General features: G+C 29.3%; 1 protein-coding gene across 1 annotated transcript; it reads left to right on the top strand.

The window, feature by feature from the left end:
* Positions 1 to 4,158: 4,158 nt before the first annotated feature.
* On the top strand, positions 4,159 to 7,841 carry LOC149197205 (putative beta-D-xylosidase 5). The gene is made up of 7 exons (XM_089408599.1): positions 4,159 to 4,449; positions 4,593 to 4,880; positions 5,557 to 5,726; positions 5,825 to 5,922; positions 6,030 to 6,368; positions 6,628 to 7,041; positions 7,213 to 7,841. Exons 1-7 carry the CDS (start codon positions 4,159 to 4,161, stop codon positions 7,839 to 7,841), a joined length of 2,229 nt encoding a protein of 742 aa, XP_089264725.1.
* Positions 7,842 to 11,310: the final 3,469 nt, after the last annotated feature.

Genomic DNA, 11,310 nt, shown 5'->3' with positions numbered 1-11,310 from the left:
GCATCCATTTCCATTCAAATTAAGAAAAAATAGAACAACCTCACCTTTTAGCTAGTTTTTCTTTTGAAATAGTTTCTCGGGTCATATCTTGTGTTAGTATGGTTTGTACATGGTTGTTCAACTTATTCTCTATTTTCTACAAAATTATAATTTTCATGCATCCATAATAGACAAGAATTAATGAATCCATAAATCTAAAGATAAATTAATACTCATATGTAGATTTAGGATTTCTAATATATTTTAGTAGATTTGTCATTAGGATTTCTAATATATTTTAGTAGATTTGTTGTGACAAATCGTATAATGAAATATTCATGATAATTTACAGATCAATTTTACATTCTTCATTAAAAAATATATCTTCATCAAAAATGCTAACTCAACCTAAATTATGAAAGACTTCTTGATTTTTTTTTTAATAATGAAGTTTCAATTCCTATATATAATAATGACCATAGAATGATCTGATTTACATGTTTTAAGAAAGTTGAATCCATCCATATTTATTTTTACAAATAGATTAATATAACTCCATATGATTTTCAAAGACAAATAAAACCAAGAAACCCTAAATCTAAAGTCCTCCACTCAAAATAATTTTTATTTTCTCTCCCTATTCTAAGGAGGAAATCTTTAATTCCTCCCAACCCAGGGTGAGTATAAAATAGTAATCAAAGATCTTTGTACGAGAGTAATGATCTATTCAATGTATCAAGCTTCTCTCATAATACTATTTAGCTTTAAAATGATTATCAATGCATTTTTTTTTTTTAAATTTATACTTAAATCTTACTTAAAATGGTTCTCAATGCATTTTTTTATGTATATTTGAATCTTACTTTCATGGTTACTTCTCACTTTTTCACGTATACATTTTTATTTAAATTGTCTTTTTTTATACATATTTTTTTAATTTTAGTTGTTTAGGTATGGTATAATTTTTACTTTTAGTATTAGTTTGTTTTTGGCCTAAAATTTATGACATTTATGCATAGTTTAACATTAGAAATTCAATTTTTGTTATTTTTTAATTATTATTTAAATTTATTTTTTGTAAAGCCATTGGTTGAGATTTTATTATGGATTATTTGGTAACTTCGATTTTTATTAGCTTTTTTTATTTGTTTTTTTTTTTTTTTTTTTTCTTTCTTTTTTGTTTTGTTTTGTTTTTTTTTTTTTTACTTTTTGTTATTTATTTATTTATTATGAATTATAAATTTTTCAATTTAGAATGACTTATTATTATATTAAAAACATATTCTAATAAATTTGATTATCTATATATATATATATATATATATATATATATATATATATAAAACACCCACATAGTTTATATAAACATTACTAGTTAATCATATTTCTTTATTTCTTGTGATGCAAAAATACAATATTTTATTAGTTGTTTTATACTATATATCCCTTATTTAAATTATATTTCTTTAATTTAAATTATTTTCCTATTATGAATTTTCTGCTTTGAAATATAATTGTCCTCCTATTATTCCTAATATAATTGTCCTCCTAAGATTTCTAATATATTTTAGTAGGTTTGTTGTGACAAATCATGTAATGAGATATTCATGATAATTTACAGATCAATTTTACGTTCTTCATTAAAAAAATATATCTTCATAAAAAATACCAACTCAACCTAAATTACGGAACACTTCTTGATTTTTTATTTTTAATGAAGTTTCAATTCTTAAATATGATAATCACCATAGAATGATCTTAATATAATTTATATGCTTTAAGAAGGTTTAATCCATCCATATTTATTTTTACAGATAGATTAATATAACTCCATATGATTTTCAAAGACAAATAAACCCAAGGAACCCTAAAACTAAAATCCTCCACTCAAAATAATTTGCATTTTCTTTCCCTATTCTAAGGAGGAAATTTTTAATTCCTCTCAACCCCATGGTGAGAATAAAATAGTAATCAAATATCTTTGCACGATAGTAATGATCTATTCAATGTTTCAAGTTTCTCTTATAATACTATTTAGCTTTAAAATTACTATCAATGCATTTTTTTAATGTATACTTAAATCTTACTTAAAATGATTCTCAATGCATTTTCTATGTATATTTAAATCTTACTTAAAACTAAGATTAGATTCAATGGTGCTTTCATGGTTATTTCTCACTTCATATACTTTTTAATTTAAAATTGACTTTTTCATACATATTTTTTATTATAACTATTTAGTTATGGTATAATTTTTGCTTTTGATATTATTTTGTTTTTGACCTAAAATGTATGACACTTATCTATAGTTTAACTTTAGGAATTCAATGGTGAGAATAAAATAGTAATCAAATATCTTTGCACGATAGTAATGATCTATTCCATGTTTCAAGTTTCTCTCATAATACTATTTAGCTTTAAAATTACTATCAATGCATTTTTTTTTATGTATACTTAAATCTTACTTAAAATGATTCTCAATGCATTTTCTATGTATATTTAAATCTTACTTAAAACTAAGATTAGATTCAATGGCGCTTTCATGGTTACTTCTCACTTTTTCACATATACTTTTTAATTTAAATTGACTTTTTCATACATATTTTTTATTATAACTATTTAGGTATGGTATAATTTTTGCTTTTGATATTATTTTGTTTTTGACCTAAAATGTATGACACTTTTCTATAATTTAACTTTAGGAATTCAATGGTGAGAATAAAATAGTAATCAAATATCTTTGCACGATAGTAATGATCTATTCCATGTTTCAAGTTTCTCTCATAATACTATTTAGCCTTAAAATTACTATCAATGCATTTTTTAATGTATACTTAAATCTTACTTAAAATGATTCTCAATGCATTTTCTATGTATACTTAAATCTTACTTAAAACTAAGATTAGATCCAATGGCCCTTTCATGGTTACTTCTCACTTTTTCACATATACTTTTTAATTTAGATTAACTTTTTCATACATACTTTTTATTATAACTATTTAGGTATGGTATAATTTTTGCTTTTGATATTATTTTGTTTTTTATCTAAAATGTATTACACTTATGTATAGTTTAACTTTAGGAATTCAATTTTTGTTATTTTTTATTATTACTTAATTTTATTTTTTGTAAGGTGATTGGTTGAGATTTTATTATAGATTATCTAGTAACTTCAATTTTTATTAGTTTTTTGTCTTATTTGTTTTTAATTTAATTTTTTGTTTTTTGTTTTCTTTGTTTTTTGTGTTTTTTTTTGTTTTTTATTATTTTTATTTTTATGAATTATAATTTTTTCATAATATTTTCAATTTAGAATGACTTATTATATATAAAAAACATATTTTAATAGATTTAATTATAAATAATTATATATATTAATAAAAATAAAAAACACCCATATATTTAATATAAATAATATTAGTTAATCATATTTCTTTATTTTTTATGATACAAAAATATAATATTTTATTAATTATTTTATACCACATAACTCTTATTTAAATTATATTTCTTTAATTTAAAATTATTTTCCTATTATAAATTTTCCGGTTTTAAAATATAATTGTCCTTCTAGATTATTCCTAATATATGTTTTCATAAAATTAACAAAAATGATAACTACTTCAAATGACACTCTCTCAAATAAATGTCAGATTGCGTTATTGTGGTATTCCAAACATTAAATCTAACATGTTATAGAGAAGATAAATTGTTCTTTCCTAACTAAAGTATCCTTAATTTTTAGTATTGAGAAGAGATATATCCTTAAGAAGAGATATATCCGTATGCAAAAAAAATTACCCAATATGCCAGCGAAGTAAACACATTGTGTGTGAACTTTGCTAGGGTTTTGGGACCCACCGTTTCAAAGTATTTGCTTCAGAATTTATGGCTTTCCTTCATAGTTAGCTTTTTCCTCTTCTAATATTCTTGCTATATTGGTGGGCTTTTGGTGTCATGCAATGACAAGTCCCAGGGATAAAATGCAACTAAAAGCCTCACAGTTGTAATCCATGGTTTGAATTTTACGAAAGGTAGTCATTCAGTTTGACAATGGCTCGGGATAATATGGCTGCGTTCTTAATTGTTACTGTTGTACTCGGATGGGCTGAATATGCTACAGCAGCGTCTGCTGAATATGTGTGTGATCCTTCGAGGTTTCAAGCTTTGGGATTGAATATGAAGGACCTTCCATATTGTGATAAATCGTTGCCATTTGCAGAGCGTGCAAAAGACTTGGTGAGTAGGATGACTTTGACTGACAAAGCTAACCAGATGGGAAACACTGCTACTGGAATACGGAGGCTCGGAGTTCCCAAATATGAATGGTGGTCTGAGGCATTGCATGGACTGTCTAACATTGGTCCCGGTGTCAAATTCGAAGGCCCTGTACCTGCTGCAACGAGCTTTCCTCTTGTCATTTTAACAGCTGCTTCTTTTAATGAAACTCTATGGAGAACCATTGGAGAGGTAAATACTAATTGTTTATTAATTAGTATACATTTCAGCACCCAGTGGCCAATCAAAAATTTCAATTCTAGGTTATTTTTGAAAGGATAATCTATGGGATGACAAATAAGACTTTGAATTGGATAGAATAGCGTTGAATGCAGGCGGTGTCCACTGAAGCGCGAGCCATGCACAACGTTGGCTTAGCAGGATTGACATATTGGAGTCCTAACATTAACGTTTTAAGAGACCCAAGATGGGGTCGTGCCCTAGAAACTCCAGGCGAGGACCCTTTTGTCGTTGGCAGATATGCTGTCAACTATGTCAGAGGTTTACAGGATCACCCAGATCCCTCATCTGGGAGATTGAAAGTTGCTGCCTGTTGCAAACATTACACTGCTTATGATATCGATCAGTGGAACGAGTTCAGTCGTTATGACTTTAATGCACTGGTATGTAATTGATGATGTTATAAGGTTTGAAATAAATAAATCAGCATATATTTATTTTAAATATAGATTTAATATGAGTATATTGTTTATTATATTTATTTATGGAATAACTTTATTCTTTATGATTTTAATGTAGAGGTGTGTAATTTATTACCATTATAAATTTGTACTAAATAAAAAAATATTGATTCATCTTAAATATAGATCTAATATGGGTAGAGAAACATCCAATTTATTTTAATGTACAGGTGTGTAATTTATTACCATTATAAATTTGTACTAAATAAAAAAATATTGATTCATCTTAAATATAGATCTAATATGGGTAGAGAACCATCCAATTTATTTTAATGTACAGGTGTGTAATTTATTACCATTATAAATTTGTACTAAATAAAAAAATATTGATTCATCTTAAATATAGATCTAATATGGGTAGAGAACCATCCAATTTTTTTATATGCAGCGGGTATTATTTAAATATTTTATGATTTTTTTTTTAATTTTAATTTTTATCAATATGACAAAATTTCACAACTTTGATGACTAACGTCCTTACACATCATAGTAAGCTGTAAAGTAAGCCTTTTGACTCAATAACACTCATCTTAATTTTAGACATAACAATATAACATTAAATTTAAATTGATTTTGATTCTGTTTGGAATGGAGGCAGGTCACTCAACAGGACATGATGGATACTTTCCAACCTCCTTTTGAGGCATGCATTAAGGATGGGGATGTCAGTAGTGTAATGTGTTCTTACAATCAAATTGATGGAATTCCCACCTGCGCAGATCCGAAGCTTTTGGGGCAAACCATCAGAGGGGAATGGAATCTCAATGGGTAAGAAAATGATATTAGTATCGAGTCCTTTAGCAATTCAGACCTATGATACTGGTAGACTTCAACTGGTTGCCATGATTCTAACTTATGTTGTTTAGGTACATTGTGTCTGATTGTGACTCTATTAAAGTATTATTTGAGCACCAGAACTACAGAAAAACTCCAGAAGAGGCCGTGGCATCTGTTTTGAGAGCAGGTTGGTCTAGAAATATAGAGAATGTTGCAATGGTTTATATTCTTCTGATCTTGTGTCTCATAGCATGAATAATTCACTCCATTTCATGGGCTTTTCCTTTGATTCAGGATTGGACTTGGACTGTGGATTGTTCTATCCGGATTATCTAGAATCCGCAGTTCTTCAAGGAAAGGCCAAGGAATCAGATATGGATAAAGCTTTGATAAACATGTACATCGTTTTGATGAGATTAGGTTTCTTTGAGGTAGATGAGTATTATGCCAATCTGGGGCCCAAGGACGTCTGCAGTGCTCAAAATCAAGAGTTAGCTGTTGAGGCAGCCAGGGAAGGTATAGTACTTCTGAAAAATGATGGATCATTGCCTCTATCAACAAATGAGATTAAAAATTTGGCTGTGATTGGACCTCTTGCTGATGCCACAAAACCTATGATAGGCAACTATGCAGGTATATTTTCTGTTTCTCTTTCATTTGTATTACAGTTTTGAAAATGAAATTATTATTAACTTTAAGATTATGGTCAAATTAAACACCAAATTGCTGCATGAAGACTTTTTGTTTAATTTAAGAAATTTAATTGATAGATTCAATGCATACATATTTTATCCTTGAACCTGTAACCTCTTAAAAATAAAAGCATGTTTTTATCCATTAAGTCTAATCAATTTAAGTCTATAATATGATATGGAATTGCATTGCATGGCAGGGGTTCCTTGTGAATACTCCCCACCTGTACATGGGTTGGGGAAATACACTAAAGCTGTATATCGACCTGGATGCTTGGATGTGGCATGTAACGATTCAGGTTTGATACCTCCTGCAGTAAAGGCAGCACAAGTAGCTGATGCAACTATTCTGGTTGTGGGGTTAGATCTAACTCAAGAGGCAGAATCACATGATAGAGAGAGTCTATTGTTACCTGGATATCAAATGGAACTTGTAACTTCGGTGGCCAATGCTTCCAAAGGACCAGTTATAATGGTTATCATGTCTGGAGGTGGAGTCGATGTCAGTTTTGCCAAAAATTTAGACCAAGTTTCAGGGATTATATGGGCTGGATATCCAGGCCAAGGGGGAGGAGATGCCATAGCTCAGGTCATCTTTGGAGCATATGATCCAGGTACTAGACATAGACATCCAGTTTTTTTAGAATTTTTGTGTTTTTTTTCGATGGATGTTTCAGCCCTTCTGTTGACTAAGATATTTATTTCTCATGATTCAGAGCCTCGGCAACAATTGACTCAAGCAGACCCAATTTGTGACATGACATTTAATTATTATATGCATGCAGGTGGTCGTCTTCCCATGACTTGGTATCCAGAGCAATATGTGGAGCAGGTTAGCATGGCAGATATGCACATGCGAGCCAATTCAACTGGGTACCCAGGAAGAACATATAGATTTTACAATGGCGACACAGTCTATCCCTTCGGCTATGGTCTGAGTTACACCAATTTTACATATCTGATAAGATCTCATTCTCCCCGAACAACATTGAGAGTGCCCTTGACTAATAATCAGAAATGCTACTCTCTGTTTGAACCTGTGGATCCTGTTGCATATCCTTGTGACTCTGTTCGCCTGGAGGATTCGAGTGAAGCATGTCAGGGATTGAACATAGAGATTGATATTGAAGTGAAGAACAGAGGTAACATAGATGGCAGTGATGTTGTTCTGCTCTACACTGTTCCTCCTGCAGGTCTCATCGGAGCTCCAGAAAAGCGTTTGGTAGAATTCAGAAGAGTGTTTGTCAAGGCTAACAGCAGTGAAATCGTTTCAATAAATGTCAATGCTTGTGACAGTTTGAGTTTCTTTGACACTGAAGCTTATCAAGTACTTGCAGCGGGTAACCACACAGTGCAAGTGGGAAATGAACCCTCAATTTCAATTCCTTTTCTGGTATCTCCATATTCAGTTTAGTTTGGTTAGAATGCACTCTCAATTTCAAACCCTATTCTTGAATCTTGATATTTAGTTTATGTCAGGTAGAAGACACGACCACCGTGCTTGACCCCTGAAGTATCTTGTAGTCGATTTTAATTTGATTTGATTTTTAATGAAGTCTCTCACCATCTTGTAATCCAGGGAGGTTTTAAATAATTTTATTTCATTTATGTCGTCTTTTTTTAATTTTATTTTACAATGCAGTATGATATTTTTTTTATATTCCGCATCCGGCAAGGGTGAGCCTGCCGCTGCGGAACTCTTGACCAACGCTCCCTCCACTCAATAAGTAAATTGAAACGTAGTCGCTTGTCCCCATCATGTAAGGTTAAGCCTGCCGAACTCTCGACCAATGCACAATTCAGTATGATGCTATGTATAAGTAAGTTAGTTTTTTAATTTTTCTTTAAAATAAAAATAAAAAATATGTTTAAAAAAAAAACAATATCTGCTATAATAAAAAAAATGAATACGGTGTAAAAAAATCAGAAGTAAACAAAATGTGTATGTTTAAATCTTATACTTTTCAAAAATATTTCAATAAGAAATCTAAATAAACTTTGGAAAGATCTATATTAACATCAAATTAACATATATTTAAAAAATACATTTCTAATAAAAAAAACCATTTTAATTTGCCTGATAAAAAGTCTGGATAGACATGTTATATAAAATATTCTACTATCAATTATGTATATATATATTATATATCATTTTTAAAAAATAATGTATATATTATGGAAAAAAAAAATTTATACTTAAAAAGTTTATTTGATCATATATATATTTTATTTATCATTTAAAAATACATTTTAAAGGATGAAAAAATAACATTGTATTTTGCACTGAAAAGAATTTTAGATGTGAAGAAATTTAAGGATATCATGCATCCACACCAAAAATTAATAAATGTAATAAACTACACAAAATACACCGGCCATCAACCCAATATAGCCCTGCACGCAAATTCAGGACAAATACATCAAGCTTTTAGTATTTTCTCTCACACGTAAATTTTGTAAGAAATCTTTCGGTCAGTCTTTAGCTTCTTTCCATACTGATTGAAAGGAAGCCACAAGCCATTTATTTTATGTAAGTTATCTTTTGCATTTACTTTTCATTTTATTAATTTTTTTCCATTTTGCGTAAGCGTATTAAATTTTTACGAAAACTACACTCTCTACTTTTACATAGATGTTATGTAACGCCAAATTCCTAGGAATCTCTTGGTCTTAGATTGATAATATTATGTAAACTATGTACATGTAAATCGAAAAAATTAAAAAAAGAGAATAAGAAAATAATATCACAATATTATTACGATGGACAAATAAACATTTTATAAACTATGTAAGGTTTTTTTAATTGAGGCTTTTGTGATCCATAATCATTATAAGAAGAATTTTCGAGTAAATCATATGTAGAAAATCGTTGTCGACGCTTTTCCAACTAATTAGTGTGGTTCATCGTCACGACAAGTTGAATGAACAGGCATATTAAAAAGATCACAGAACATTCTAGACCAGGAAACGGCTATAATGAAAACGACTATATTTGACGGGAAACAGCGAGTTGACTTAGATAAGGCTATAATGACAACGACTACATTTGACCACGAAACAACTAGTTGACTTAGATAAAGGTTAAAAACTTTATTAAATAAATTAATATTCTTATTAAAATAGGAAATAGATCATTGTATAATTATAAATATATATTAGAATAAGTAAATTTGAATAAGTCATTCATAAAATAAATTAATCTAAAAGTGTTAATTATCAAAGTTAATTATAAATATTAGTTAGTTATAAAGTAATCTATAAATAGTTAAATTAATTAATTAATTAATATATATATATATATATATATATATATATATATATATATATATAAATTAATAAAAAATAAAATAATTTTAATTAAATTAATCTAAAATTGTTACCTATAAAGTTATAATATATAAATATTAGATAGTTATAAAAGTAAAAATAGATTATTTATAAACAGCTAAATATATTTTGGTCAAATTATAAGTTAAAGGTACATATAAATATATATTAACATAAATTAATTATAAAATAAATCAATTTTAAATTAGTAGTTAAAAAGTTTTAAAATATTAGAGAATTCAAGGGTTAGAAAAATTATTATAATTATAAAGAGACACATAATTATAATAAATAGTTAATAATATGATAATTCTAGTAATTAAAATTTTCTTCCTAATAAATAATTATAAATATTATAAATTCTAATATAATTTAATTTATTTTATTCATTTATTATTCTTTGGTTATTAATATATTTAATTCTTTTTTAATTTATTCAATTTAAATCACCACGAATAAGTAAAGGGGGGTTTTAGAAAGTTTTTCATTGGTTATTAAGTTTATTTAGTTCCCTAGGGACAAGAATGCTATTCTATTTTATTTTTATTAAATATTATTCTATGGTTGTTAAATTAACTTATTTAATTATTTAAAACATCTTTAAAAACAAGAAGGTCAAGAAGGACCATTAATAAAACACTGAGTCAAAGGAGAAACCCTAGGAGGAATGAAAAGATAAGGCTCAAACGAGAAGGATTTGGGAAATCTAGGGGAAACCTCAAAAGCTCTAAAAGGTTAAAAAAGAGGTGGGGGGTGGGGGGGAAGGAAAGCAAGACTAAGAAGAAAGAGCAGGGATCCAACAGCTACTGATCTTCCAGCTGTCATGTCTATTGAGATTGTTAGGCCTTCTTTCAATTTCAATAGCTTCACTGAATTTACGGTGATGGAACTGCGTAGCCTTGGCAATAAACTTGGCCTCCTCTATACAAACATGATGCTTGGTCTTTTCCGCATGCTCTGCTAACGCTGAAGACTTGGTTCTCCCATGCCTTAGGTCAGTTGCATGTTCGTTGATCCTTTGGTGGATGGAGCGCCCTGCTTCCCTGATGTAGGGGGTCCCACAAGAACAAGGGATCAAGTAGACTCCCTTCATGTATTTAGGGTCAATGGCATCTTTCACCGACCGGAGGGATTTACGAATGGTGTTGAGGGTCCTAAAGGTTGAGGGAATGTCATACTTTCTAAGGATTCGAGCAATCTTGTCCATGGTTCCCTGGACATAGGGAAGATTAACACCTAGTAGGCGTTCCTTAGGTTCTTTTTTAATTAACGAATTTCTAAAGGCTTTAAGGAAAGCCTTCTGACCTAGGCGCCTATTATAGCCATTCTCCACAAAGACATTAAGGAGATGGGATTTCTCCTTATTGAAGCTCTCATTATCAGAAATCCAAGGGCACGAGTAGCGAGGGTGTTAAGAACCAACTTTTGAGCAGGGAAATGATGGGAATCAGCATGAAGATACTAGCATTGGTGCTACGGACCTAAGGGATGGTGCAATCTCACCTTTACGTGATCATGGTTTTTTAAAAAATTCCTCACGTATTATGCCCAAACTT

This window comes from Pinus tabuliformis, chromosome 2_2, assembly GCF_031772625.1.
Source record: "Pinus tabuliformis cultivar Carrire ecotype Pingquan chromosome 2_2, CPIR1, whole genome shotgun sequence".
Classification (NCBI taxonomy): Eukaryota; Viridiplantae; Streptophyta; class Pinopsida; order Pinales; family Pinaceae; genus Pinus; species Pinus tabuliformis.
The sequence above is the reverse complement of the archived record's forward strand: the minus strand, read 5'-3'. Positions and strand labels throughout refer to the sequence as shown.